The sequence below is a fragment of the Netta rufina genome (genome assembly GCF_964035555.1).
Source record: "Netta rufina genome assembly, chromosome: 4".
Classification (NCBI taxonomy): domain Eukaryota; kingdom Metazoa; phylum Chordata; class Aves; order Anseriformes; family Anatidae; genus Netta; species Netta rufina.
In genome coordinates this window covers 5,428,010-5,446,965 of record NC_140127.1, presented here as the reverse complement: position 1 = coordinate 5,446,965, position 18,956 = coordinate 5,428,010, and the positions used below count along the sequence as shown (strand labels likewise).

The 18,956-nt window shown below is 51.8% G+C and overlaps 1 protein-coding gene across 5 annotated transcripts in view; it reads right to left on the bottom strand.

Annotated features, from left to right (window-relative positions):
- LEF1 (lymphoid enhancer binding factor 1) overlaps positions 1-18,956 on the bottom strand; it is a gene marked incomplete at both ends in the record, with an annotated part of 56,242 nt that overhangs the window by 23,481 nt on the left and 13,805 nt on the right. For all 5 annotated transcript variants that reach the window (XM_084286369.1, XM_084286371.1, XM_084286370.1 and 2 more), the window contains one exon: positions 2,114-2,246. In XM_084286369.1, coding sequence (XP_084142495.1) covers positions 2,114-2,246 — 133 coding nt within the window. The remainder of the gene's footprint in view (positions 1-2,113; positions 2,247-18,956) is intronic.

Below are 18,956 nucleotides of genomic sequence, written 5' to 3'. Positions count from 1 at the left end.
GAAGGATGAGCTGACTGCCTGGAGGAAGGCGCTGGCCATGTGGCCATCCTGAGGTGCCCGGGGTGCGGGAGGGGATGCTGGGGGCAAGCCGCCCTGGGACCCCCCGGCGCCTTCCTGCTGAGGGGTTTCGGGGGAGGAGGGCACCCCGGCGCTCCAGCCCCACGCTGGGAGGCGAGGACAGAAACAATGGTCGGAGGCATTTGGCAGAGGACCTGAGGGAAAATTTTCCCTTAGCAGCAACAACTGCACGGGCCACTTCACTGGGGCTGCTCTGACACGCTCGCGGCGCTGGAATGGGGAGCATGGGAAGACCACACACATCAAGGAGACCGTCGCAGCAAAAAAAAAAGAAAAAAAAAGAAAAAAAAAAAAAAAAAGAAGCCTCCAGCCCACATTGTCCGTTGGCATCTTCTCCAGACGCTGAGCGCAGGAGTCAGGAGCCCGCTCAGAAATATCAGAGCTCTGCGTGAGGGACGGGCTGCGCAGGGAAGAGACAGAAACGAGGCGGGGAGGGAGGACGGGCAGCAAACACAAACAAGGTGTCCAGGCTGGGTCTGCAGGAGATGAGGAGAAAAATAACTTGCCATCACGGAAAGCCAAAGCCTCCTGAGCTCAGGGCTGTGGCATTGGGATGTGCCCCACCAGCCGCAGCTGGCTTTGGCAAGGGGTGCAAATCCCCACTCCAACATGCACGGCACCCATGGGGCTTCAAGGAATGAGCAGAAATATCCTCCTCCTGGGCACTCATGCAACGAAGGAAGACAAATGAGGACAAGGGGGCTGTGTTTGCTTCCGCTGCTCTGAAAAAAAATATATTCTACATGCACTTACAGGCCAGAGTAAATTAAAAAACAAGCAAACACCACATGGCCACAAGGCCATGGCATTCTCTGGATGTAGCCCATGTTATTATCGGCATAGCAAGGCCAATGTAAAAATAAAGCATTCAGGGAAAGTCAGGACTCAAAAAGTCTCTCTCCTTGGGTGATGGTGGCCAAACACTGCTCCAAATAAACAGGACAATTCTGTGTGAGGACGCGTGTCCAGGTAAGGCAGAGCTTCACCAACTTTTCAGCCAGCTGATGTGGGACATGTGCATGCAGAAGAAACCCCTCCAGGACCAGCCAAAACCCCTCATATCAGCAGCTACATCCTGACTACAGCAAACAGCTTCATCTGCCCTCCGTTCCCCTCCTTCCCTCCTCACCACCAGCTCTCCCACAGAGGCTTCTCCTTAGACTGCTCACCCAAACCCATGTTGGATGGGGTCAGTCCTCCCCCTGCAGCCCTTGAACCACCACATCTCCCCTCACCCCAGCCTTTCCAGCTCCTTTATCTCAACCCAGCACAAACAAAGGCCACACCAAACCCCTGGGATCACCCACGTGTCCAGGGGGTGCGCTGGGTGCAAGTCCCAGGCTTGGTGCTTCCTCGGGAAGCCCAGCCTGCCCCCAGCAGCAGGGCAGCCCTAACGTCACCAGACGGGGTCTGGGCTTGTTTGTTTGTTTGTTTGTTGGTTTTGAGAAGTCCCAGGGGCACGCAGAAAATGGACACCCGTGACTCGGACATGTAAAATGATGCTTTCTGCAGAAGGCAGCAGGTGCAAGAAGGTTAAAAAAAAATAAGTCACGTTTGCAAAGCCTTAACTTGTGCAGGTGCTAGACTGTTCCCCTGTATTTTAGAGACTACGCTCCAGTTATGCCAGCTACTGTGTGGAGGAATTCAGACAGAATTCAGAATATGAGAATTCAGCTTTGATTAAAAGGGAAACACAGCAGTACTTTGATAACCGCAGCACTGAAGTGCTCTTCCCTGGTTTTGGGGAAAGTGAGGGATGATTGCTGTTTCTGTGTCTGTGCGTTGCAAGCCTCAGGCACAACAGGGGGCGGTGAGGGCTGGCTGCTGCTTACTGAGATTTTAAAAGGCTCTGATGAGTAAAACAAGCCAGAATTATCACATTAGGAAGAGCACGAAGATTTAAAAAGCCAAGTTAAATACCAGCATCACGGCAGAACAGCTGTCTCTGGAAGCAGGCATGCACGGCCAGAGCTCTCCCCCCAAAATATGACAAGCAAAGCCATCAGCAGCATGGGGGGCACTGGGACGGGCTCACCTTGCTTGGAGCTGACGTCGGAGGGGATGTGAGATGGGTGTGACCCCGGGGAAAAGTGCTCATCGCTGTAGGTGATAAGAGGGGTGAGGGGGTGAACCGCATGAGAAGGCTGTACCACTGGCACCTTGTTGGACTGCAAGAGATGGGGAAAAAAATAGCATTAGTGAAATGTAGCTTCTGCATTTAAAAAATTAATAATAATAAAAATGCATTAACAAAATACGGTTTTTATATATTCATGTTACTGAAGGCAAAAGGTTTAAAGCAAAGATTTGCCACGTCTCTGGCTCACACAGCAATATCAGCTTTATCAACTTTGCTCCTCCTCTCCATCACGTTCCTGCTTTTCTGCAGGACCGCAGCGCAGCAAAGACGAGTGCCCGACAAAGCTGGCTTACACATCGGGCTTTTCCCCTTGCAATTTCATAAACTCAGGTTGAAATCTCTCAGTCTGTGCAGCAGCTATCTACAAAGTCACCCTTAAGAGCCTGATTTCACATGTTGGCAGTGGCATTTTTGGAGGGGCCAGCTGGGAAGGAGACGCGGAGATGGCTGGGAGCTTTGCCATGTCACCCCAGGGAGGAATCAAAGTGCTGAAAACACCCAACAGGGTCCCGAAAGGGGTGCTGTCAAGCAATGTTCCCACAAACCACGCTCTTGAATGAAGGCTGCAAGGCAATGGGACTCATCCATGCCAATGCAACACTTCCATGCTCACACTGCTCGAAACAAATGTCACTTTTCCCATGGTGGGAAGAACCGCAGCGACCATCCCAGCATGTAAGAGGCGCTCCGAGCTTCTACCCCACCACCCTGCACCCTGCCCTGAGGCAAAAATAATTATGCAACTAGCAGATTTTTAATAAAATAAAAAAGAAAAGGAGAAAAAAAAAAAAAAAGCAATAGGCCTTCAGACAAAAATGCTGATAAATCGCAGCAAGAACAGCCTGTCAAATGCCAGGAATTAAGAGAAGTAAAAAATCATTTAGGAACCCAATGAAATTAATTTTGAGTCTCACTATTCAAGCCTTGGCACAAATAGACATTACGACAATACTCCAAGTACAAATCAAGGATTTCTCTGGACTTCTAGAACCAGGAGGGCTATTAAATGGACAACTCAATTTATTGTTAAGGCTGGTGGGAGCAGAGGAAAAAGGAGCAAATGGGAACCAGTGCAGCGTTTTCTGCTTTCCTTGTTTTCAGAGCACCACCTTAAGGAACTTGCATTAGCAGGCAGTATCTTCTTAATGTCTGACCTATCCCTCCAGTCATATAGCTCAGAATCTGGTGCCATGAATTTTTGCTAAATTATGCTATCCTTGCTCTCCTCTTAATTTTACGGTTTTCAACACAGATTTGCTTTCCTGTGGGAAAGAGATAAGAACCTGAGGATTTTAATTTAAGCTTTGGCCTTGTCTTATATTTTGCAAGATGGAGAGAGAAAGCAGCACTAGTAGGTGTTTTAAAGCCAACAAGCATTAGGTCCATTTTTGTGACCAAATAATAAAAGCATATGAATTCTCAAGAATATGTATGAGTTGAGTTGTAAAGGCGATACCACAGGCTGCTATTCATCTTCCCAATCTGTATATATTCAACAAAAACAGATGCCAACAAATTTCAGATGATTTACAAATCAGGCCTCAGTCTTTAGCTACAAGACGCACGGGCCAGCCCACCATTCAGCAATTACTTTATCAACAATAAACTGTACATTATGAATAAAGATCAAGGAATAGATGTATTTAGGTCACACACGCAGCTGCTAATCAGCATTAATTTCTCAAAATTTAGTAATTAACATTTTGTATTATACTGGATGTAATTGTCATGCACGCCCGTGGTATCAGGGCTGCTTGCTTTCAGAAATCATCCATTCCTACTTTCAGTCAGCCAATCCATGTACCCCCTCGCTCCTCAGCATCCTGCAGATTCGATTTTATTTTCTAATTCTCAGCACCTTATCCCCTAAGCCCATGGCAGTGGTTTTCAACGGGTGAAGGAACTGTGAGAAGTGAGGAGAAAAGCAAACCGCTTGTCAGCGGGCTTAAAATTAACATATAAACAGGGTGGATCTCCATTAACAACATTTGGAGGTCCTTCTGCAGAGCCTGAACTGGCAAAATAAATTAATAACTACAATAATAATAATGAAAATAATGATGAAGATGATGATGATGATGATGATGATGATGATGATGATGATGATGATGATAGAGGTGCTCTGGCCTGTCTCACAGTGCTTTGGGCACCCACATCCACCACCAGACAGGGGCTTGGTGGTCAGGCTGAGCATCGTGTTCCCTGCTGGTCTCACCATGACAGTCACCATGTGTGATGGGCAGAAAACACATGATTTCTCTTTCTTTAAGTCATATTTTCATTAAGTCATATTTTCTTTATCAGTGGACTTCCTCCTCCTCCCACAAGCATGCTGCCCATGCAGCATGGGCTGTGTGCATTTGTTTCCCCAGATTCTCCCCAAATTTGTCTCTGAACACGGTACTTTAGGAAAGCTCAGGCTGTTTGTCAGGCCCAAAGCAGGGGCTGCTGACCTTGACCACACTGAGCTCCACACAAGGGGAACGTGGTCCCTCAGTCCCTGTCACATTGACAAGATATATATCTTATATAGGCGTGATGCACTGAGCACCTTTTTCCCTTAATACAATGTTAAAATCTCCTGCAAATCCCTATCAGACCTTATGCCTTCAATAAGAAAGGCGTATTACAGGATTACTTGTTGTCCTACGCGAGGATCTTAAACTAACAGCTAGCGAAAAGCTTCGGCCTGCACCTATATGGTGTCCTATATGCAACAAGTGTGCACAAACTATAAAAATCCCAAGCCAGACACAGCAAAAATGCCTGTGGGTCAGCACTGGGCAGGCAGGCTGGAGCTGGAGGGGGGCATTTGTCCCAGAGAAAGACATTAAAGGGGCACGGAGCAGGGAGGTGGCCTTGTGAGCAGCAGGCTGCAGGGCCTGGCCTGAGGCCTGCCATGGCTCCCCACCACCAGGTCACAAAAATGAAGAAATACTTCGTCCTCCAGCCAGTTCCTGGAGTCAAAACAACACCCAAAACAGTGCTCTGATTTTTTCCCGCCTCCTTTAAACATTTGTCTGCTTCTAGAAGAAATGCTGCAGCCTCCTTACTTCTCTCCTGTCAATAAGTGGTACCTTGGGTACAAGCACTAGCGGACAGTCTTCTCAATCAAAACGAAAATAAACAGATTTACAAAACAAACCAGCAAACACCTTAAGGAAAGAGAAAACTAGACCTGTGTGGCCAAATGCAAGCGTTCCCTCTGTTCCTGAGGGGAAGGTCGTTTTGAGAAGCATGGCTGCAAGTTTTTGATAGCAAATGTTAAATTGAGAGGGGAAAACACAACAGCAGACAGCTCCTCCAAACGTATACCACCAAAAAAAACCAACCCTGTCCACTACTGCTGTGGGTCTACCTCAAAAAAAAGAAAAAAAAAAGGACAAAGACCAATGACTTGTTGAAGGACTTCAGGATACCTTGGCCTGCAAAGATGAGGGAAATCTGTCCCTTTTTTAGCCTGTTTAACTCATAGTTTCGAGGGCCCTGAAATCGTTCTTAGGCAGAAGGACTTGGCAAACGGAGGAGACCGACATTTCAGTTGCCATCTCAAAATAGCGACAGCATTTTAATGGCTAACCCAACTCTGGATTTATGCCTTTGATGACCAGCTGTTGCAATAGGAATGCAAGGGCCAGAAGAGCATAGTTCTGGAGCAATGTGAAAACCAGGCCTGTGTATGAAGGCCCGCTGTCATGGGCAAGCTTTAGCACAGGGGGCTGGAGGTGGAAGGAGCAGTAAGTAAAGTAAGGTGTCTCGTTACCAGTAGATGAAACAGGTAATCGACTCAAACAATAATTGCAATTACAATTTTCTATCTTCCAGGGAGCCGTCATACCATCCCTTTCCATAGGCAGATCTGCAGAGGTGCAAATTATAGCAAATGGTTTTTATGTATAAAGCCAATCTCCTTACAAGCTCTTGACGGCAGAGATCACTTTATGTTTAACTTTCAAAACCTTCTCCAATTGCTAGGCAGTGCAGCTGAGAAAATGACATAGCAGGTACAGAGGTGATGGGTTTGAAGCCTTACTTTTGACCTCACCTTGAAAGCACGCCCACAGGGACCACCCCACTCACCCCCTCAGAAACAGGGGTGCCGCAATATTTTGAATTATAAAAGACAAAAAGAGTCACGTTCTTTATATGCTGCTTCCCAGCATGGCAGCACAGGGCTGTTTATGTTGCTGACCCTTCCTGTTTGGAAACACCAGGGGTGACACCCATGGGACTTGCCACAGTAAGATGGCAAAGCCAAGCCCTGCGTCCCTTCTGACATCACATTTTGCAGCTTTGCAACTGGTAACACTTATTCAGAACAAAACTATCCTCAAAACTGCATGCTTCAGGGAGTAAACCGGTCACTAGCAAAGAAGAAAACTGCACCCAGTCCCCCTTTCCCTCAAGCCCTTTGTTTCAGTGCATGGCCAGATAATTAAGTTGGATTCAGTGCTGGGAGCCAGGGAAGGGGAGAACAAGAAAATTACTGTAAGTCATGGTACGCTTCCCCCTTCCCTGGGACACCTCGTGCCAGTGGATGTGGAGATGCAGCAGCCCAGGAGACCCCCAGGAGCTGTGGAGAAGCCACCAGAGTGCAAAGGATGCACCCTTGAGATCCTTGCCAGAGCCTCATGTGGTTATTTGGGAGCAGCAGAAGTTTGTGCCCATTTTTGAGCCGCCAAGACCCCCTTCCTTTTCAGACAGCCTGGCAGCAAGCAGTGCTGCAATGCATGGGAGAGATGGGAGGGGCAGTTTCTCAGGTGCTCAGCCTCCTCTCCGAGAGCACAAGCCATGCAGCAACAATGCTGGGCTCTTTTTTGGACCAGATCTTGCACCACTTATTCCACAGGGTGTCAAGCCTGGCAACACAGACAGCGTACAGGGATGCCAGCAGAGGAAGGGCAAACTGCTCTGCTTGAAGCCTGAAGCGTCAGTGCACAATAAAAACCCGAGTGCAGCAGCCAGGGGAGCACTGCAAAGAAAAGAGTGAATGGGATTTGATAAAGCCCGGGATAAGCATCTATCTAGACGGATTACAAGAAGTAACTGGATTCAGGTTAATTGCGATGTTAGTGAGAAAACACTGTCCTAATGGCGGGTCTACCTTGTTCTTTTTGCAACTTTTTTTTTTTTTTCTTTCCTTCCTTCAATCTTGGAAATTAATATAGCACAACTGTGACTGCTTTTTTTTTGCTGAAAAGTTGTAATAAACATTTGAGTTCCCTCAAGACAGCTTTAAAAACATGGCTGTTGAATCTCCGACAGAAACAGGCTTTATTTCGAGTGTTCATTAAGCACCGCCATTAAGCGAGTGATTAAAGCACACCCCGTATTAAAATAGCTTGATTAGAAATCCCCTGCTATCTGAGTTTTCTACTCTCTCGTGACTCCTTAATTTGTTTGTTCTCGCCTTCTCGGGAAGGCTGTCGGGAGACCCGAGATGCTGCGGCACCGCGCGGGGAGCCGGGCAGCTCTTTCAAGGCTGCTATCGAGGAGAGGACAAGCCCGCTGCTATTTACGTGCTGCCAGAGCACGTGTGTGCAGATTACGTTTAATGTCGCACAGCCCATTAGTTTTAGAAATACGCACTGACGACTGATAGGGCATGAAATCACCAGCAAAGCCGCACACTCGCACGGAAAGCCTTTTCTCTTCAAGTATTTTGCAATGTTTTATGTTGCTCTCCCAAGACAGCACCGGGTCCTCCTGACGGCCATCAGTTCCTAGGAAATGCTCCACATTTTAACAGCTGGCGCTCATTCGAAGCTCCGTTTAGGTTGAAGGTCCTTTAACTTTGTCCATCCTGAACAGTTCATCCAGCACTGGGAATACGCAGCTCTGTGGGGTTAAGCAAAGGCTCTTCTGCCCACGCAGCCTGCTGTTCCCTCACCATACACCAGCCACAAAGGTGTTTTCCCCCTGTTTTTTCCCACCTGCCCGCAGCCCTTCCTGTTCCTGGGGGAACACAAGAGCCACGGTTTTCACAAGCCCGAGCTGGTGCCACGCTCCTGCAGAAGGGGATGCGCTTTGGTCCAACACTCAGCCCGGGGAGTTTCCAAACCAAGCTTGGAAACTGTTCAGGCAAACGCGAGGCCGTCAGGTGGATAAATACCAAAATGTGGTAGAGGAGCGAGCGGCCTGAGGGCACCCCCTGAATGTCGGTGCTCCTGTGTGTGCCTGGAGCTCCGGCGTGTTCCTGTTTGGGCCGCCGCCGTGCGTCACAGGATGAGGCGACTCTTCCTCGTCGGCCTCCTCGCGTCCCACAGGATGCAGGCCGAGGATCCTGGGGCGAACCCAGCAAGCCCCATCCCGTGCAGCGGCGGTGCCTGGCAGCATGATGAAAGCGCTTAAAATAGGGCCGCTCCCAAGTATATATCTACGTGGTGTCCGTGCCACACGGCCTGCTCGCTGTCACGTGCCATGACAGAGGCCAGCTGAGAGCAACAAGGCCGAAAACTGTCAGCTTCTCGCTGAGCAGGGATTTTTCTGAGGTGAACTGAACAGAGATGTTCTTGGTTCAGGGAACGCACACGGTTTTGGTTCAGATGTTCAAGTTCAGCACGCATGCACGGGGAGCACACCTTAGCTCTGTCCCATCAAGGCAAGGACTCCAGCCCCAAATGCTGCCACGGGGAAAGCTTTGCCTGGCACCAAAGTCATGGGAAGGGCCATCCGTGCACTGTCCAGGAGTTTTGAGCCATGGAGTGACGAGCCTGGGGGCTGGCAGCATGCGGTGGGATTAACACAGAGGTCACCCAGCACACGTAGGACACCCAGCAGGGCGTAGAGCAAGCACTTGAGGGGTCGCTTCCTCGAAATCCAAGGCTCCCAGGCACTGCTGACCCCGCATACCCACTGGAAAAAGTTTTCGAGTAACTTCTCTGAGTCCAGCTAAACCGTATTAGCAGATTTATCCAATAACATGCAAATTCGGGTTTTAATGAAAAGTCTTAAGTCACAGCTCTAAGTGATTTGGACTTTTCTGCTAATGGCATCTGCTAATGACCAAAGATTTAATGCACCAAGTCTTAGCATACATCAGTGCAAACAATATAACCATTTAGCGGAGGTAAAAAGTCATCTCATTAGACATCCATCACTGGATGTGGGCAAGATGGTCCGAAGGCTTAAAATAAAATATTCATTTTTAAACTCAGAAAAAAAAAAATCCCTAAAAACGTACAAATGATTAGGCCAAAAGCAGCAGTCTGCTAAAGCTTCGCCGGGATTGAAAATGCAAACTGCAACATATATCTGGAGGTAAAACGCATTTGCAAGTACTTAATTTCTGCAGCACTGTTCCACAGAAGGCAAAACCAATTTTAATAGGAATTAAAGCAATAGGGCCCTCCAGAAACAGGATGTCTCTTAGACAGGTTATTTGAACCATCCGTAGAAGGTCATAACAGGAATTATTTCTCCGCCACATTGTGCAGGATGACTTCAGTACAAACAAAAGTGATGAAAAGCTGCTAGCTTAATGTCATGGATCAGCCCCACGAGGGGTTGTAACAGTCGTGAGACACAAAATCACGCCCCGAAATGACACTTACATGTAGCTAAAGGTACAGCTATCGCAGCACACAGCTCAGCACGAGCAGAGAGTGAATTGGGCTCAAAGAACCTGGGCTTTAAATGCTATTTCTGGCCCACACCGCGGATGCCAGCATCCCCAGCTGCCCAATCTCACTGTCTCAGAAGACGTAAAAGAGGAGGTGGCTCAGGTCAGGGAGCTGTCAAAATTAAACCTCACACTCATGCACCTCCTACGGACCAGGCACGGATGCTCAGCACCAGGTACCAGACCCAGAGCATCACGAGGAGCCAACAAGGGAGTCTTTTGGGGATGCTCCTGCATCGGCTTTGGTGCTTGGTCAGTCTCTGAGAGCTGCCCTGCGCCTGTCAAAACGCAGCATCATCACGCAGGGGGTACCCAAAATGTGACTTTCCCACCAGTGGTGGCACCAGATCTGCTCTGGCTTTGTTCCAGCCTCTGCGCTCACCCCAGGAAGGTGCCAGAGGGCTTAAATAAAACGCTGTCGGTATGCACGGCGCACGTGATGCCCTTTAAATCCTGCGTGGGATATTCCTGCCTGCTGCTAGACTTGATTTTTTTTTTTTTTTTTTAAATTCAAGAGCTGCCCTTTAAAATCACTCTTAAAAGAAAAAACAACACCCAGCCCACAGCCTGAGTTTTGTGCAGCAGGCACCTCCGTCCTCGTAAAAAGCCTGGACTGCGCTTTATAACGTGGGTAAAAGCCTAAACATCATAAAAAGAGAGCCTGAAGTGCCGGAGCCCCTGGTAAATCACCCCTCCAGATGGCCCTGGGGCTGCACACAGCACCCTGCCCGTGGCACGGGGTCGCCCTGCAGTCACACCTCAACCCGACCAAACCCCAAGCCAGCTACGCCTTCCTTGGGTCAAGAGGCACTTCCGAACTTCTCCAGGGCCCCGTCATTAGGGCCGGCTTGATTTTCCAGGCAATTAAGGCTCCCCTGCACAATTACCTCCTCCCACAGCACGGCAGAGGTGTGGGCAATTTCTGACCACAGCCACGCTCCTCCTCGGCGCTTCTCGGCGCAGAAACAGGCCCCAGGAGAGCAACTCATTGCCAGCCTAGCAAAGCAAAGAGACAGCAGCGCTGGAAGGCACCGCGGATGGCTTCTCGGGTGCGGGAAATTTGGCAACTCACCGTGTGCATCACTTGGCCTCGAGCTGGGAGCCGCTGCTGCGAGAGGGGCAGCTCCTTCAGAGGTGCGCCCTGCTCTCAGCATCGAGCTGCCTGGCGCTCGGCGAGAGGAAGGAAACGCTGCCTCCCCCACGAGACAAGAACAAAACAGAACGTAAAGACAAAAAAAAAAAAAAAAAAAAAGCACCCTCTCCTCTTCAGAAAACCAAGGCCAGGTGTTGGGTGCTCTCGACATCAAGCTGGCTAATCTGGAGGCCGGCTCGTTTAGGGAGATAAAGGATTTGGGGAGGTGCCGTGGGCTGGGGGAGCGCTGGCTGAGCGTGGCTCCTGCAGGAATGCCTGACCTTTCCTGGGGCTTTGATCATGCTGGCTCGCGGCGTGAGATAACGAGCCCTCTGCAGAATCCGGAGGTAATAAAAAAAAAAAAAAAAAAAAAAAAAAAAAGCAGCTTTGAGGCCTCGTGTTTTGGCAGCGAAACGCTTACCTGTGCTGCAAGCTCCCCCCTGCCCTGCCGGGGAACCGCTGGGGGAATTTGGGCCAGAGGCTTGGGCTCCGTTTCCCCTCCTTGTGCATGGCTCGGAGGGGAGGCACGCATGGAGAGGCTCCGAAATACGCAGAGCCACAGAGGCATGGCCTCCAATTAGCACACAATTATGCTGCAGGTAGGATAATGGGAGGAGAAAGCGCTGTACCTGACACAAACCAAACCATAAAACGAAGAGCAGAAGGGGATGAAGCTTTTTTTTCCCCCCTCCCATTCCCCCAAGTGCCTAACCTGTACCTAAAGGACTGGTTCTGCTGATTTTTTTTTTTGTTTGTTTTAATTATTTTGAAGGAGAGGGGGTGTCTTTCTCCGAGCAGCCCAGGACGGGCGACTGGAACGAGGCAGCGAGGTGCAGGGGCAGTAAAGCATGAAACACCTGGGCTGAGTCGGCGGGCGCTAATTAGCCGAGTCTCCAGCACTTCCCCTAATGAACCGCATCCACCCGGCTGCTTTGGGCCCGGGGAGGTTCCCCTGGCCCTCGGGGTGGCCGTGGCGGGGTCCCTGCAGCCACCCCACGCAGGTTCCCCCAGCTGCAGCCAAACCCAGCCCCAGCTGGCCACGTTTCTCCCCGCTGGGGGGGGAAAAGGCGGCGTGCTCGGCGGTGCCGCCTTCCTCGCGGGGCTTGGCTATGTAGATTTCAGATGCAAATTTGACTTTAGGGCAGGCTTTATGGTATTAGGAGTCTCTTTTTTAGCCTCCTGAAATTTCAGATGTATACACGCTGGAGCTCTCTCATCTCTCTTAATTGGGTTTTGTGGAATTTCGAGGCCCGGGGGCCAAGGGAGGGCTGCTGATTAAAGCAGCCGTGGATGCAGCGGCGTGGCACGATGGCAGGAGCCAGGCTCCGTTCCCCCAAGCTGCCTTCCCGCAGCCACCCGGCAATTTGGAGGAGCTCCTTCTTCTGCCCTGGCACCCCACGATGAGGGGCAGGGTGCCCCAAAAAGCAGGGCGCAGCGAGCTCCCCTCCCTCCCCGCGCTTGGCCCAGCTGCACACGCGAGGATCCAGCCCAGGAGCTGGCTGGCTGGAGCTAAATCCAGAGCTCCACACACCCATGATAAATGCAGTCTAGTTGCATTTTTAACCCACAGGAGGGTGTGGAGGGAGAAGACATCAAAGCATGGACACAGGCTACCCTGGCATTCGGGGCGTGCAATTTTATCTTCCCCTCATTTCCCTCCTCTCCGAGCCAGCTGCTGCAACTATCACGATGCTTGCCCTCCGGCCGGCACGCTGGAAAACTGGCTTCCAAGGCAGTCATTAATCTCTCCCCGTTTACCCAGCTGGCACGGGAGAGCCGGCTCCGTGCCCTCCCCACCAGCAGCTCCCGTTTTGCAAGCTAGCTGAGGAGACAAGGTACCGAGAGAGAGGCTGTTTCGTGCCACTTCCACCCAAAACGCAGCCGCCTCCCTGCCTCCCACCCCGCACGGCGCAGGGATGGCTGAGCACCTCCGCTGGAACGAAAATAACTTCTTCAGAGAATGCTTTTTTGGTGCCCGTGTGGCGATTCACGCCGAAGCTGTCACATCCTCCTGGCAGCCGTGCTCGGCTGCTACTTCGCTTCAGCGGTGCCCCGAAGGTGCCCACCTCGCCCCGCGTTTGATCTGGCGGTCGGGCCACCGGTTTCTCCCGGGGAGAAGAACCACGCAGGCGAGTTTTTGATCTCCCTTAAAAGCAGGGCTTATCTCCCTTTCTGTTTGTTTTCTGTTCGGCGGGAGGGGGGCAGCTGTCTGATGTGAGTGCCACCCACCGCATCTTATCTCGGCACCCACTGCAAGCCACCGGGGGAACCGAAATAGCAGCACCTTCCCCTCGAGCAGCCGCGGGGGTGTTCGGCTCTCGCAGCCCCCGCTGGGAAACGAGGGGTCCTTCGTTAGGGCCGTGGAGATGACAAGCAGGATGGCCCAGGAAGCCTCCACGGTACAACCAGGTTGAGCATCCACATGAAATACGGGGCACAGCACGGACCACGGGCTGCCTGCATGGACATCCCAGACGTGGACAGGCAGCCCATGCCCCAGCTGGCTCCCTGTTGACTCAAACTGACCCAAACTGACCCAAATCGCTCCCCTTGAGCCCCCGTCCCCTGCTGTGGGTGAGACGTGCACAGGGAAGGGCCAGGCCCCAGCGGGGTCGTGAGAAAGCGCGACTTCCACCGCCTCCGAGTGCCGCCAGTGCCTCCAGCTGCTCGCCCCCTTCCTGGCTCTCTGCAGCCGCTTTCCGGCCCACGGGACGAGGCGCCGGGTCGCCAGAACAGCCCTACCAAATCCTAAAGCCCTTGGGGGGACGTGGCCTGAACAGGATCAGCACCGAGCCAGCCTTCGCCCACACGGATGACCCCGTCCCCCCGGCCACCCTCAGCCCCACCTTGCCGGGGGCAGAGGCCTCCGAGGGCCGCGTTCCCACGAGCTTTCAGAAAAAATATAATAAAAAAAAAATTAAAAAGCTACGAGCGGGCAGAGGAAGGAGCTCTTAGCGAGCCAGGGAGGAGGCAGCAGTCAGCTGTCGCACCGCCTGTTTCGCGGCAGCCCCACGCGAGCTTTCCGTCCCCGGCACATCCTTCCTGGCCAGGGAAGGGCACGAGCCCTCAGGAAGCCGAGCGGCGGCTGCAGCTCCTCTCCTCTCCTCTCTTCTCCTCTCCTCCTGGCTCCTCCTGGCTCCTCCTGCAGGGTTTTGCCCCCGGAGTCCTGCAGGGCTCCCAGCGAGGCGCCTGCTTTAAATGGGGTGCCCGAAATAGAGCCCGGGTGGGCGCTATATTTAGCGGGAGGCAGCGCGCTGTGGGAAGGGCCTCGGGATGTCCCGCCTGCAGGGGTGAAGGTGGTTTTGTTGGGAGCAGGGGAAGGCAGGCAGGCTGCAGGGGGTGGCATCCAGCAGGAGCCCCCCCCCGGGGGTGGCCAGGCAGGGCCGGGGTGTCCCACCTCCGGGAGGAGCCGAGCTTCTAATTAAGAGCAACCGGCTCCGCTTAATTGAGCCCAATTCACCTGTGACATGAAGAGCCACAATCCCATCAACAATAATGGGACTGCATCGGCTTACACCAGTAATGACTTCGGCTCAGCGGCATAATAAAGCTAATTCGAGACTTCTCCAGGTCCAGCTGCTCGGGCTGCCAGGAGGAGAGCAGAAGACACCCAAAAAGCATCGCCACGTGGTTGGGGGGGGACAGCAGGGTGCCACCAGAGCTGCTCCGGGCTGGCAGACATGCAAATCAGCAGCTGCACAACCCCATCCTTGCTGCTCCGTCCCCTGGGGCCGGGGACAGCGGGGCCTTTGGGGTGGCACGTCTACAGAGGGCTGGGCCCTCCTGGCTCATCCTGCTTCAAACCGAAGTATTTTGGAGCTTGTGCCTGGCACCCTTCAGGAAGGAAGCAGCGGAGATCAGAAGGCACCACGTGCCCTATTGTAGAAGGTATTTTACAGTGACCTCCTGCTGGCTGCCTTGGCAGCCCCAAACAGGACCATCCTCCTCCCCTTGGCGAGGGATGCACGTCCCACACCCCAGCTCTCCATCACCTAGCCCCAGGCCCGTCTGCGCCTCTGCAAAACCCAAAATATTTCTTCAGAGAGGTCGGGGGCTGCTGCTGAGGAGATGTCACCTCCAGGTGGGACGAGAGGAACCCAGCGCCTTGCTGCATGCAGGGCAGCTCCAGCCCCAGCTTGACCCCGCGGCCAGCAGCCCTGGGGAGAGCAATCAAAAACTGCACCTTTAAGGTACCGTCCCGCCCAGGGATGAATGGCAATAGTTATCATGCTGCAGTTTTTTTGTTTTGTGGTGGCGGTTTTTCTTTTTCCTTTGAAGGCTGAGCGTTTCTCCTGAGCAGGGTTACCTGCGGTGACTTCCAGCTCCCCGAAACGCGAGACCGAAGGTGCCGTTTTGTTCGCACCGTGGGGCACGTCCCCCACACCCTATCTGGTAGTCACATCTCCGCTCATTAACCCTTTTCCTGTTCAGCTTGCAATCCCATAAACATCTTTGTAGCGGCTGATGTCTTTGTTGACAAGAGAAAAGGGTGATTTATGTTTTTCTCAGCGCAGGGAAGGCAGCGGTTAGGCAGCCCGAAGTGAGAAGAACCAGCACCAGCCTGCCTGAAATCCCCTCCTCAGACCTCAGCGACGAGCAACACCCAGCGCCAGCACTCTCACCCTGCTTCATGCTCACCTGCACATCCCCAACCTTTTGCTTAGGGCCACCACACGTCCCTTTCTGCTCTGTAGGCCCAGCCGTGGAGGTGGTGGGCACCAGCTAAACTTCTCCACCTCCTCTCCGAACCAGGAGGAGTTCAGGGGTGCACCGTGGCCTCGGGGCGCAGTGCTCGCTTCCTTGCAGGCTATGGCTTAAGAGAAGTGCTTGATTGAGTCAAGACAGCTAGCCAGCATCAAAAATGTCACGAATTGGCTGCCAAAAAGCATAAATCACATTGTTCCCATATATTTTTTTTTTTCTACATTAAAAACATTCCTTTGCCATCTACATTTATAGGGAGGCAGAGGAAGGGGAGGGGGACGCATCACCAGAGGGAAATGGCTTTGCTTTTTTTTTTTTTTGTTTTGTTTTTTTTTTTTTTTTTGAGATTGTGCATCTTCTACCAAACATTTGAAGAGAAGTCTTCTCAGTTTGCATTTGTAATGACAAGGGATTACCCGAGCCATTAATTCCTTGCTGCTGTCTCACACGTGTGCGAGACGCTGCCTAGCCCCGGTGCCATCGAACTGAAGGGCACCAAGGAGGGTGGGGAGAGCAGCCCTTACGGCAGGCAAGGCTCCAGGCGGTCCTGGAGCACAGTGGATCCAGTCTGAAAAGAATTGGCACCCCTAAAAGTTTTTGATGAGACAAAAATTCATTGATGTTGGCTCGCGCCGGGCCCGCTTCAGCTCTGCACTTGTCCTCTGTGTTTCCTTGGCGTATCCGTTCCTTTCCTCTACCTGCTTTCACATAACTTTATTTTTCTCTTTTATCTTGAGCTAACTGCACCCAGGGACTGGAGGGATTGATTTTTTGTTTTGACTTATTGTTTGAAGATCTGTAACTCAAAGCAGCTTCTTGCGCCTCTGATGTCTAAGCCTGAGCTGTATAAAAGGTGAAGCTCGTCCTGTGTACCACACCGAGCAGGGATCCCATTTTATAATCAGTCATCTGTGTTTTATTTTGCCTTTTTGGGAGGAAAACTATTTTAAGACTTTATAGGCAATAACACTTTAAATAAATATCCTCGTGGCTGACACTACGCACGCAGGTTTCTCCTTCTCTTTTTCAAGCCCGCGCGCTCTCGCTCCCTGCTCGGGGCGGGGAGGCGGGGGGTTGGAGGGGGGGGGGAAGAAAGCAAGTTCCTAATTAAAGGAGGCCATTATACATCAGAAGATGTTTTGAGCATCACGTCACACCCCCGGCAGCCTACTACAGCCAAAACGTTACCATGCAAATCGAAAGGCGCTCCCGCTCGGGGACACACATCCACGGGGCCAAGCCGATCCCCACCGAGAGGGGACGGGTGCATCCGCAGCGAGCCGCCCGCGCTCCTGTTTGCTCCCTTTGCCCCCCCCCTTGGGGCCAAAACCAGGGGTTTTTCTCCTCTTCCTGGGAAATTCTCAGCCCCGAGCACCGGCAGTGCTGCGTCCCACGAGCTGCTCATTAGGACGCGGCGCCCGGGTTTCTCACGCCGAGGTCGCGCTGTCTGACGGGGAGCTGCCGGCCGCGGCACGCAGCGCCGTTGTTTACGATAGCCCGTCTCCTCTGCTCCCTCGAGTTGCCCAGCTTGCTGAAATATGGTTACATATGCAAACATTATCTCCCAATTGTAACCTCATTTTCTGCTCTGCTGGACAGCGTGACCAGCATTTGTCATCCCGCCGCCCCCGCCCGCCGCCCCGCTCACACGTCCCTAATTGTCACCGAGATGCGGCGTGTCAGCGGGACGCCGGCGTCCGCTGCTCCCCATCTCCACGCAGTCACTCAGGTAACAAACCCATAATCTCGTCCTGTTTTCATGATGGTTGAATTACACATAATTGTTCCTGCACACTGATTGATTTCTGCCTGAATAGAGACCTCTGCCTTTTTTCAATGCGAGCGAGTGGCAGCCAAGTCTCTCCATCGAGGAGGAGGCAGCAGCCTTTGAAGAGATCAAAGCCAAGGCCGCGAGCAGTTGTGCGCCCTGGGAATATGGAAAGCCTTTATGCTCTCAACCCCATTTCCAACATCATGTTGGATTGCAGCTGCATTACATTCTGCCAGCATTCTTAATGCTTTTAGTATTGACTCTGACATCACCGATAGCTGTTTTAAAGTAACAAAAGCTGAGGGATGACTTATTTTCACAACTCCGTAATTGGAACATGCAAAGTTAGGGGAAGGCAGCATTTGTTTTCAATCTGAAATACAAAAGAAAGCACAGAAAATTATATAAGTTTCCCAAAATTAAAAACACGTTTTTCATATGGAAAGAACAGAGGGGGCATTTTTATAGCCTAGACCACACAAAATGAACTGATTATGCACATGCTTTTTCAGGCCTGAAGGCTGGAGTAAAAATATGATTGGGTAAGCGAGTCAAATTGGGGAAAAATATTGTGACTCACGGTGCGTTTAGTGACTTTTAGCACCTGATGCAAGGCAAAATAATACAGATGCCTTGGGTGTTGCCTCCCCTCTGCAGCAAACTGACAGTGGTTCGCTTATCCTGAACCAGACACAGCACGTGGCGAGGGAACATTAAATCCCCATTAGTTATCTGAAAGATAACCGGTGATCTAAAAGCATAAAGCACCGCAAAGCTGCCGCTCAGATTCCCTCTCCCCCAGCCACACGGCCGGCCGCGGTGCTGCCCTAAAACCTGGCCTTGCCACAGCACCACTCCGGGGGGTGTCAGATGCTCCCACCCTCCTCCCCTCTCCTCCTCTGGCTTCAGGAGCGAGCACAAAGGCAAACCTCCACCAAGAGAGGCGGCCCTGGGCTTTGACTAAACGCTGTCCCAAGAAAATCTTTCCAGGGAAGTCTTAAAAGTAAGCGCTGGGAAGGAGACGGCGCGGGGAGGGCAGAGCCAGGGCCATGCCACAGCCCTGGTCCGGGTGCTGACCGCTCCGAGCACCGCTGCTGCTTCAACAAACATTTTTATTCATTCGAAACCACTGAGCAGAGGCTTTTGAGAGCAGTAATTCTGCAATATGCTCGCTGCCACTACAGCCTGCAGAGCGGCGAGGAGCGAAGAATGTGCAAATAAAGCAAAAGCTGTAAAGAATTAAACATTATAAGCTGTAAAGAATTAGACATTATGAGCACCCATGTATTAGCAATAAAAATAATTTCCTCCTAGCTGTAGCATTTTCCTTCTGCCGTTCTGGTGCTTCTTCTCTCCCTGTAGTCATTAAAACCCCGCTCAGAGACAACTGCACAGGATCTGCCCTCCCTCCCCGCGGACACAGCGCCAATGTCCTTGTCATTTCAGGGCTGGGAAACTGCCTCGGTTTTACTTTGGCTCTTCCTTAGCGTGCACACAGCCCTGCTGAGGC